At 46.7% G+C, this 10,712-nt stretch overlaps 1 protein-coding gene across 1 annotated transcript; it reads right to left on the bottom strand.

Annotated features, from left to right (window-relative positions):
- Positions 1-599: 599 nt before the first annotated feature.
- TENT5C (terminal nucleotidyltransferase 5C) lies at positions 600-5,423 on the bottom strand. The gene is made up of 2 exons (XM_061988750.1): positions 5,374-5,423; positions 600-2,802 (listed from the first exon to the last, which is right to left on the bottom strand). Exon 2 carries the CDS (start codon positions 2,774-2,776, stop codon positions 1,604-1,606), a length of 1,173 nt encoding a protein of 390 aa, XP_061844734.1. The 5' UTR covers positions 2,777-2,802; positions 5,374-5,423; the 3' UTR covers positions 600-1,603.
- Positions 5,424-10,712: the final 5,289 nt, after the last annotated feature.

Here is a 10,712-nt window from a genome sequence, read left to right as displayed (position 1 = left end):
GGTGCTTTGGTCTCACAAGCTTGCAGAGGCAGACAAAGTAGTCAAATAAGTTCAGTGAGCAACTATTCTTAAACATTGCATCACTACATATTAAATAGATCTAAGATTTGTCTTTCTAGTAGTCTGCGTCTTAGTTAAGCAAAGGAAACCCAAGATAATTTGCTACACAGTTTACTATTGCAATTCAGTGAAAACCATCCAATTAATATACCAGTTTCTAATACCACTATATACATAACTGGGGAATTTTTTACTTTCCTTATAAAGCACAGGAGTTTCAAAAGCAGCAAGTTCAGCACATACCCTTTAGGAAGCTCAGCCCCCTGCACCTCCAAGGGAGTACATAACTCTTCCAGAGGCTGTTCCGGAAACAAAGGCAGACTTTCACCACATAGAGCCTCTGTGGAGAGCTGGAGAGTGTGCATACCTCTTCAAAGTGAGGGTCAAAATGAGTGAAAAAGGAGAATGTGACTCTAACCACTCCAAATACCATCCCACACAGTGACCTGGTGATAGTGATAAACTAGTAAACTAAACCCTTAAGTGGTGACAGAAAGGCAAGCCTTCAGGACCTGCCTGAAGTCGCACAAAAAAGTCATTTTTGGAGGCACTTCAGGAATTTGTCATGGCAGAAGTGCACATCATCCTGCAAATTAGAGGGGGGGGGGGGGGGGGGTTGTTTGGGCTTTTTTTTTTCTGCTTGCAGTGGATCTGTGAGGAAAAGAGGTGGGCTAAACCCCAGTGTGTACAAGCTACATTACTTTCCAACTGTGCCAATGATTCTTTTGAAAGTTGCAGTCAAAAAGGCTGGACTTAACTGTTTTTCCATCCTAACTACTAAAACTACGGTTCCAATTCCATTTAAGGCTTCAATTTCAAGGACTTTCCACATTAGCAAGTTTTAGATCACATTTTGGTGCACGGTTAGAGTTGCCACCTTCCCAATGTTTGTAGTTAAGGAAAACTTAGCCAGCTTATGCTTCAGATATAGACTAATTCATCTTCAAGAAATTAATCTTGAACTTGAGGCAGGACTAAACATCCCTAGGTACTACAGGAAACAACATTTAGGTCCTCTACAAGGCAGATTGTATCCATAATGTTACCATTTCTACACAGCCAGAAAGTAGAAGCAGCCCAAGTTGGCCAGAACTTGAACTGAGGAAGTGTAGAGTAATGAGATGAGGCAATAGAAAACAGAGTTTTGCTGCTCCTCCAGAAGCAGCTTCTGCTCCACTCATCACATTTGTACAGTCTAACTGAGTTTATTGAATGCTGAACTTAACTAACCCAGTTTACCAAATGCTTCACTTCAGTCCCATGTTACTAGTCACTTCCAGAGCTGGTACAGTTTTGTAACTACTCTTCACATTTGGCTGCTGGTTATCTTCTCCTAATGAAGAGGTAATAAGGCTTCTTGGCATTTGTACAGAGATACTAAAAGGTTCATAGCAGGTCACCTGGTTACACACCAGAAAGTGGGACAGTCCGATACAGTCATGTTTCCATTAGAAAGCCTCCAACTGACAGTTATTTCTTGTGTCTATACACTCAGCATGTTGGCCCTCCGTAGCCTCCACGCAAGAACACTGAAGTGAAACGATCAATTGCAAGGCAACCAAGTGGGGTAGGACTGGCTGTATGGCACAGGAGCATTTGCAAGATAGTAGTTGCTGAAGTTCACATCACTAACATAAGGTGCTGGCTGGTAATAACAGGTAACATTAGTGGCATTAGGAATGATGTTTTGTTCCGCCAGTACTTTGAGCGCTAGCAGAGAAATCAAGTTGAGAGTCTGCCTCCGCTCATGTCCCATGAGACAGACTGTGCTCTCATTCACCACCCTGCGCAGAATCATGAGGTAGTCATATTTGCTCCTCTCTTCTTTGGAGAAGTGGTTCTGGAGGTAGGTCTCTAGTTTGCGCTGCTGATCCAGGATATCTGGGAAGTCTATGAAGAAACGGGAGCACATGTAACGCTCCAGTGTTTTGATCTCATTCTTATCCATGGGCTTGAAGTCTCGTACCAAGAGGTTACTATACTTCAGAAGGCCACCACCTCGGATCTCTTCGGGATTTTTGGTAGCTATCAGCTTGTTCTGGAGATGATCAAAAGCTGCCTCAAAGTCTCCATACATGCTTTCCCCAATCACAGTTGGATGGAAGTGCTCTGACATGGGTGTTTCTGAGTAGTCATAGTAAAAGAGCAGGGAGTCCAGTATGATTTGGAAGGAGTCCACACTGAACTCAAACTGTCGCCGTATACAGTCCACAAACTTCAGCTCCACATTCCTGCCATGTTTGTTGGAAAGAGATATCAAGCTCCAGCGGTCAGACTCTGTGTACACTTTGACCAGCTTCTGGATGTAGGCTTCCTTCAGTGTTACCGGACTGATTTTTAGCTTGCTCACTCCTTCAGGCAAGAAATTCAAGAGGGATCGCAACACCACATCTCGAACCAACTGAAACTCTGCCTCACTTGGAAGAGAAACTTGAAAAATGAGATCCAGGTCTTTGCATCCCAGCCCATTATCCTTGACCAGGACGTGACCAGCTGCAGAGCCATTCAGACGGACATCATGTACCACAATGCCTGCTTCACTCAGCCGACTCCGAACAGTCTGAACAATGTCCTTCAGAGTTATCTTCAGTGTTGGGAAGTTACCTCGTCCATGGATTGGAACCACTTCCGTAAGAACTTCATGCAGACGGCTGACCTGCTCCCAGTTCAGTACACTGCATGACATGCAGTCTGTGTTGCTTCCTTTGCCTGCCATCTTGAGTTGTCTCTTCTCCAAAGAAACTGTAGGGAGGTGGAAATTAAAAAAAAAACATGAAAAAGGTAAGTCAGATTTTCTGCTTGTGCTTCCTTTTATGCTCTACTTTTCTATCTATACACAGACACAAACTAGAAAGAAATTAGTTCCATATGAAAATTATTATCAGGAAGGCTTTCATTTAAAGTGATACTTAGCTTCTCTACTAGTGCAGGCACAAAACTTTTAGTTGTCACTGTCCTTTTTCTCCATGAGGTAAAATACTGTCAGCAAAGCAGGCATATTGTCCAAGAAGACGACACGTAAGCTTTACCTCCATTTAATATAATCTGCAGCATCAGTTGATGCTACAGGAGCCCTAGGCACAAGACCTGAAAGTTAGGCTTGAATTTGTTTAATTCTACATGAAGCTCAAAGTGCCATCTCCAGCTAATGCAACAGTGGAAGATACTCAAATTTGAGTTTCAGAGCTTAGAGATCCAATTCACCAAAAGCACCAGAGACGTAAGATTTCTTTCCATAGTTTTTATCCTTCCTTAACCATCCAGCATCTACCACTCACGGGACAAGGGTCAAGTACACCTTGGTCTTGCAAAAAGCTACAGTGCTTCTGCACCTTAACAAAATTTCAGCTAGAAAGTAGATAATACAACTATTGAATTTGTGTTCCAGTCTTCATAAGCAACTCTTTGCTCTTCTTCAGACACTCTGTAATCAAACTACCTTTTAGAAAATGTCCAGACTTTGCCTCAACCTATTGCTCGGTTGTAGAAGGCAAACAAGCTTTGAAGAGCTGGCACACACTCAGATGAGGATAAGGCATGGTAAGGCGTGGTAATGTTGCACATTAACACTAAGGACCTGAGAACCTCAGTGAGCAGACAGTCACAGCCTCATCTGACCTGTCACACTTTTTAGGCAGTCTTGTCACAACTGACCAGATCATTTTCTTTTGCTGAATGGGCTTGAGTTTTGAAGTTTGCAGATACTTATGTACGTTCTACAGCCACACAATTTCAATGGGTATTAATACAATTTTCTCTTTTCCAGTTCTCTGTTGTGGCCACGTGCTTCCCAACAGCTACAGACTGAGGCTTCATCTTCTTCTGCCTCAAGTACTTGTGAAGGCTGCAGCTGCCAAAGTCAGACTTGCCAGTTTTTAAGGTAGTTTAACTCTTGCCTACCAGGAACTGGTTAAAACCCAACCATATATAGCTTCCTAGTATGCATCAACATAGCACATGAAACACTTCTTAAGCAAGATTCAAGGAGCAGCTATTGTCATTCCATGCCTATTCTCTTCCAGCTTTTAGTTTTTGAACAGCTCATTTCACCTGCTAACTCTTCTACAAAGGAGGATCAAATCCTAGATAAAATATAAAGTGCTGTGGGTCACATCAACTCCAGCACACATGAAATAAACTTGTCATTCACAAGAGTAGTCCAGGACAAATCAAAGGGTTCTTCAAACTCAATCCTTAAGGCTAAAAGCATAAACCTGGAGACATCAAACCTGACAGCAGTTGCCCTCCCACACTTCAAACACATTCAAGTACATTTTCATCTTAAGCCCACTTCATTTTCAGTAAATTCTTCAGATCAATGAAGAACACAAGAGTCTTCCACAACTTGCAGCTTAAGCTGCAAGTGATTTCAGCTACTACCTCTGAAAGCATTTCCTTTACTCCTTCCTGTCTGCAGCCTTCTCAGCGGCCAAGCCAACTTGGGCATACCTAGCAACCTAAAAAGAACTGAGAGTAGTGCTTCCCACCCCACACGCTCGGTTCTGCTCTGTGACCCTTATCTAGGAGGATAACACACATCGCTGAACTGGAAATGAAATACTTTGTCTTCTCCCTCACAAAAGCAGCAAGGAGTTTAATTCTTGGGCTGTCAACCCATGAAGCCTCCCACTACCAAATCACTCGTGTGTCTGCTTATTCTGCAAAATTTATGTTAATGACAACAGGACCTTGGCGACTTTAATGCACTTGGGACATCGGCAGTTCAGGTGCCTCGTTTCACAAGAAATTCTCTGTCACAAGAAAATCCGATAGGTGAAGATGTTCATTTACTGGGAAGAAAGAGACTCTGGAGCCAAGGCAGGCACTACCTATTTTTAATATCAAGTGTATACCAAGCGTACAGAGCACTGTAGCTTTGCTCGGCTGCAACTCTTAAATCAGAGCAAGAACAACACACCTGCACCTTTGCCACGACGAAGTGCATAACTCTGCAGCTGCCGTTTCTTGCCTATAAGACAGACAACTTTACACCACCTACCAAAATTCGGGCGGCCGTCTCTGTGACACTACCGCGTTACAAGCGCGTCCCCCATCCCGCCAGAGCCCAGTGGCACCCGGCTGGGGAGCCGCGACCGGCCGTTTCCTCCCGAGAGGACATCGAAAGGGGCGCTGCCAGGGCCGCCGTCAAAGCCGCTTCAAATAACCATCTTAAAAAGCGCTACCAAGCGCTTTCGTCCCGACGAGGTCCCACAAGTTTACGTGACCCCGCCCGCCCCGACGGCTGCTGCCGCTGCCGCTGCCGCCGCCTTACCCGCCCCCCCCCCCCCCTCCGTGACCCCGGCGCTCACCCACCGGTCAGCTCAGCCGAGCTCCGCAACCCGAGCTACCGCGCCAGCCTCACGCGCACGCCCCGCCGCCTCCCGCACCCGCCCTTTATCGCCGCGCTGCCGCCCCGCCCCGCCCCGCCCCGCGCCGCGCCGCGCCTCTCCGCCCCGCAGCCCCTCCGCCGCCAGGCGGCGGCGCCACCACCAACGGCCGCACCGGCGCGCGCGCGCACGCGTCCCGCCCCGCCCCGCCCCGCCCCGCCGCGTCCCGCCCCCCCAGCCCTGCCTCAAGCCCTCCCGCCGCGGGAGAGCGGTAGCGTGGGCGGGTTTGGCAGCTGACCGCGTTGTCGGGCGCTCGGCCCGGGAGCAACGGGGGGTGTTGGGGGTGAGGTTCGGACGGCGGATGGCTGCCCGCACCGTGGAGCCCTCGCCTTCTCCTAAAACCTCCTCCCCCCGCAGCCTTCAGCCCGTCGCAGGTGCCCAGCGGCGGATTCCCGCCCCCCTCTCACCTACCGTAGGGCTGCACACGGAAGAGAAAGCAATGGCCCCAACGTTTCAAGGGAATAATGGAAGATCACAACAAAAAGCAGACCCAAATAAAAGATGGCTTTCCCAGAGGTACCTTGCTTCGGACTAAACAACTTTCCACCTGAACATGAGAAGAAACTTCTTTCCTGTTCAGGTGAGGGAGCCCTGGCACAGGCTGCCCAGGGAGGGTGTGAAGTCTCCTTCCTTCAAGGTCTTCAAGACCCGCCTGGACATGTTCCTATGTGGCCTGATCTAGGTGGACCTGCTTCTGCAGGGGTGTTGGACTGAATGAACTCTAGAAGTCCCCTCCAACCCCTACCATTCTGTAAATCTGTCTGCAGACAACCAAAATTTCCAGGCTCTGCTAAAAGGTGTCGCGTCAGAAACAGGCCGACTAAGAGCTCACACAAAAACTCTTGAGGGTGCGCTCACAAGGACATAGCAAATACATTAAAACAACAAGCTACTGAAAACCACAGCTGATGGGCCGTGGGAGGCACTGGAGATGTGGAGGAGGACGGGAGTATTAGACAGGAAGGAATCAATATTTTAGAGATATAGAGTAATAAAAATCATCTGGTGTTCAATAGTACATAGTGCAAGATCATGTGCTTTGGGGATAAAAGCTAGATGTCTGCCATAAACCCTCGATGTTTCAGCAAAGGAGCTGAGAAGGCACCTGGGGTATTTGCCTTGTGTAGGATAATCATGACTCGGAGGGGAAAAAAAAGCAAAACTTATCCTAGGACAGGCCAGTTGACAAATTTCTAGTAGAGATAAAAAAGTGTTTACAAAGCATTGGGGAAAAAAAAAAAGAACCACAACACATCTGTTACACTGTTTGGATATACACGGAGAGGAAAGATGAATTAAAACCTGTACACACATACCGAGAAGTGCTGACCTTGTAAGAGGAAACTGGAAAACTCCTCTTTGCCAAGCAAACACAGGCTTCCCTCGTTTCACCAACAAAGGCAAAGCTGAGCAGGAATATATCTGGGTTGCTTTATTAATTTATGTATTTGTTTTTCTTGAATAGTGTACCGTTGGGGTGAATAACAGGAAACAGAAAGACCTATTTAAATTAAAAGAAGTATTTAAATTAAAAGAACTATTTAAATTCTGACACAAGAATCAGATTCAAGGCAAGTTCCCTTCTTTTCGTCCGATGAGATAATCATGAACTCAGAGCATTGCAGGAGGGAGAGAGGAAGAGAGGGGAATAAAACTATTTCAAGATGGAACTAGCATAGAAAATATGTAATATGATTGTCCATGGTGGTACAGAGTTGGAGGTGAGGATCCAGATCTCTCTCAACATTTTTCCCCTCCCCCCTTTCCCCCGTGTTTCCAAACTAAGAAAGATAAATAGGGAAAGAAGCAGTAGCAGAAATGGAGGAGGCATAACCAGCAGTAAGGAAGCATCTCTCTTGAAGGCTACAATAGCGTATAGTCTTGCCTCTTAAGAACACTTCTTCAGCAATACTTCCACCTCAAATGTTGTTGTCTTATGACCATAACTGATTACATTGGACAGTATATTTTCTGTTGCCTCATGGGCAAACAGCAATTACATTACCTGTTGACAAATATTTTCTATTTGTAATATTTGTTAATTACCAATAAAGGCAAAGACCAATGGCAGTACATACTGCTATTACAGATGTAAAAGTATTAATAAAAGGTTCACATTTTATCTCTTTACAAGTTCTTGTTTCACAAAACAGATGTTTATAAAAGCACAGAGTTACCTCAGCTCTGTCTTAAAGGATACTCGGGGTGTTCTCTGCCTCCTTTGATTTGCAGACCTCGAGTATTTGTCAGTGGAAGTGCAGCACTCTCTGCTGTGAATTTAAACCTTCTAACAATACGCTTGTTCTTTTTAAGAGGCCATTTACCCCTGGCGAGAGCCAGCCTGCTGCTATCCATCCGCCAATGTCTGTGTGCTGGATTACTGTGCCGTGAGGATGGAAAACGTGGAGACACACAGCCCACTTGGCAACATGAGAGATTAAAACCCATGGGTTACAGCTCGGGTGCTGAGGCCGCCGAGTTGGCTCTGACACAGGCCCAGGCCCAGCTCCAGGGCACAGTCTTAGTGTTTAACGTTTATTTAGGACTATCTTTTCCACTGTCAGCTGTAACTCTGAGTCTAGGGAGAGTTAAAGGATGATCCCAATCTTTGCAAGCTGTCCTTTCTCTGAAAGCGACTGAGATACAGACAAGTTTCTGCTCAGAGGCAGTGAGTGGCAACAGCCACAGTCCCCCTCTGCCCTTGGACAACCACCACCTCACCCTTCTCCCACAGCTGCTCCATCTCTCATCTCTGCCTGTGTCCCTAGCACCTCCTCCCAGCTACAACCCCTCCTCTCCTGTCCTGTAGTCTACCCCATTTCAGGACTGTGGGACCTGTGTCAAAAGGTTTTCAAAGAGAGGATGGGGAAGGATGAAGGACCAACAGCTCCCGGGACGGCAGTGTGACAGGGTGGGAGGAAAAAAAAAAAAGAGTCCAGGAGATGCCAAAACAGAGGCAAGTTTGGAGTTTCACAGACACAGTGCAGCTTGTTCATTTTCGTCCAGCAAATAGGGCAGCAAATTTGGCAGAAGAAACACACTTAAAAACTTGTAAGTCAGCTCAGTGACCTGGCGCTGTCAGATTAGTTTCCTGACGTGATGCATTGCTGAATGTAACGTGTCATTATAAATCTTGGTTGCTGCAGCTGTTAAAACCATAAAGTGAAGTAGAGTTATTAATATCTGATAGTAGTAGCTGTCATGCTCCATTCTGTAATTGAGCATCAGCTCTGCAGTTGGGAAACTCTTCTTTTTCGTCTGACATGTGGAGTAACTGCTTGTCTGCAGATGCTGAGAGTGTGGAGACGGGTAGGAACGTCCCACCCACGTGGGGTTATGGTGAAATCCTCCTGCAGAGTATTAAGAATGAGCCCCTTTCTCTGCTGCTGGCTGCCTGTACAAGCCTTTGAGGTCTCCTGCTGCAAGCAATCCTGCCTCCTGATACATGAATAAAAGTAGAGGCATGATGTCCAGTATAGACACGTAGAGTGTACTAATGCAGGGAACAGCAGCCTTTAAAACATGTGAGGCTAAATTTGCAACAACAGCTGGGAAGTCTCTGCTCTAAGGGTTGAGATGCTACCATGTAGGGCTTCCCAGCTCCCACCAGGTTCTGAGCTCAGCAAAAGCTGAGAAAAATTCCATCTCCATGAGGCAAGAAATGCCACCAAGCCCCTTCACCAGCAGGACCCATGCAAAGTGGGAGCTCCGAGCACCTGCTGCATTTAGATGTGAGGAGGACACAGACCCTTAGTCCTTGTCTCTCACAAATGTCCTTTGGAAGATGTTCCCATCCATTAGCCCTTCCACCGCTTTGCTGCATGCCACCTCTGGCAGCTCAGGCTGTGGGCTGCAGACACTTCTTCTCATGAAGCCTCTGATGAATATGCCCAAAACTGCTTAAAAGCCTGAAGGAACAGAGCCTCTCAAACATGTGACAAAGTATGCAGGCCAAATCCTTCCAGTAGGGAAGAGGCAGTTTTGCCTCTGCCCAGGGACTACTGCAGCAGGAGGCTCAGTTTTGCTGATACAGTTGTGCTGTGTTGTGCTCAGGAGCAGGCAGCCTAAGGAAGCCTAGAATTTTCTTATCCCTTACCAAGGTATCAGGGCAGACACACGCTGAGATGGAATGCACTCACTGGAGAGAGTGGGCAGCACCCCGTCATCTGACTTATTTTTTCCTTGCACCTGAGCTTGCCCCAGTTGCTTAATTAGTCACAGGGTTTCCTGGAACCTGGGGGGAGAACAAACGGTCAAAACTTTTGGTGGTGCAGGAGAAGGCAAAGGCTGAAGCGGGGAGGAGGAGGTGGGGGGAGAATGAGGGTTTGCAAATCAGACTGAGCAAAAAAATACTCTATTTTGGGAGCTGTGAGCAAACTCAGGACACATCTCCTCAGGCTGCAGGTGGCCAATGCAGCAAAGGCAAGTACAGAGAAACAGCAAGGTTGTTCAGGGAGGGCAGCCTCCGTCACATGAAGCAATTAGGTGCTGAGCTGCCTGTGGGCTTTGCCCCACAGATGTTGTACTTTCCTCCACCACAGGGTTTCACTTTGAAATCATGTATTTTTCACGTTCTTTTGTCATCCACAGGCCCTGGAGCCAGTGCGGAGGAGTGTAGTGCTCACATCACGGCTGGACCGATCCCCTGGGAGTCTCCGTCTGCAAGTTCTGCCTCGACTCTGCCACTGTTTTTAGTTGCAGATGGTACTGTTAGCCCCTGAAAACTCACAGATCTGAAGGCTAACAGAGATGATTAACCACCTCTTAGTACTCATATAATCCCTGGATAATATAATCCAGCCATAAAACTCATAGACCCTTAAATAATGTCCACTTGCCCTGCAGACCTTCTTCAAATTGCTCAAGACAGATAAGCCAGTGTTTCCCCATGGTAGTTTGCTGCAATTGTTAACTGCTTCCATGACAAAAGGTCCATGCACAGTCTGCTCTGGTTTTCTACTGTCTTCCTTTTCAGCCCCTGTAATCTAGTTAACTGAAAACCTGTACAAATTCTATAACCCTTTGTTAGTGGGCCTTATATTTCTAGCTGGTGGCAACGGCAGCTGGAAAAGAGGTTTTGGACAGGTCATGCAGTTCTATAGCTTAAAATAATCTAAAGGAGAGCTGTCAGGGACTCTCCATCCTCAGATACACAGTTACACTCTTTCCTTTGTGTCAGGTTTATGCGATTTGAAATGAATCAATCCCAAGAGGGGATTTGCCAGCTGGGCCACTGTGCAATCACCCAGGTCAAGCTTAGGAGGG

This window comes from Colius striatus, chromosome 1 (genome assembly GCF_028858725.1).
Source record: "Colius striatus isolate bColStr4 chromosome 1, bColStr4.1.hap1, whole genome shotgun sequence".
Lineage (NCBI taxonomy): Eukaryota > Metazoa > Chordata > Aves > Coliiformes > Coliidae > Colius > Colius striatus.
This window is presented reverse-complemented; position numbering and strand designations above follow the sequence as displayed.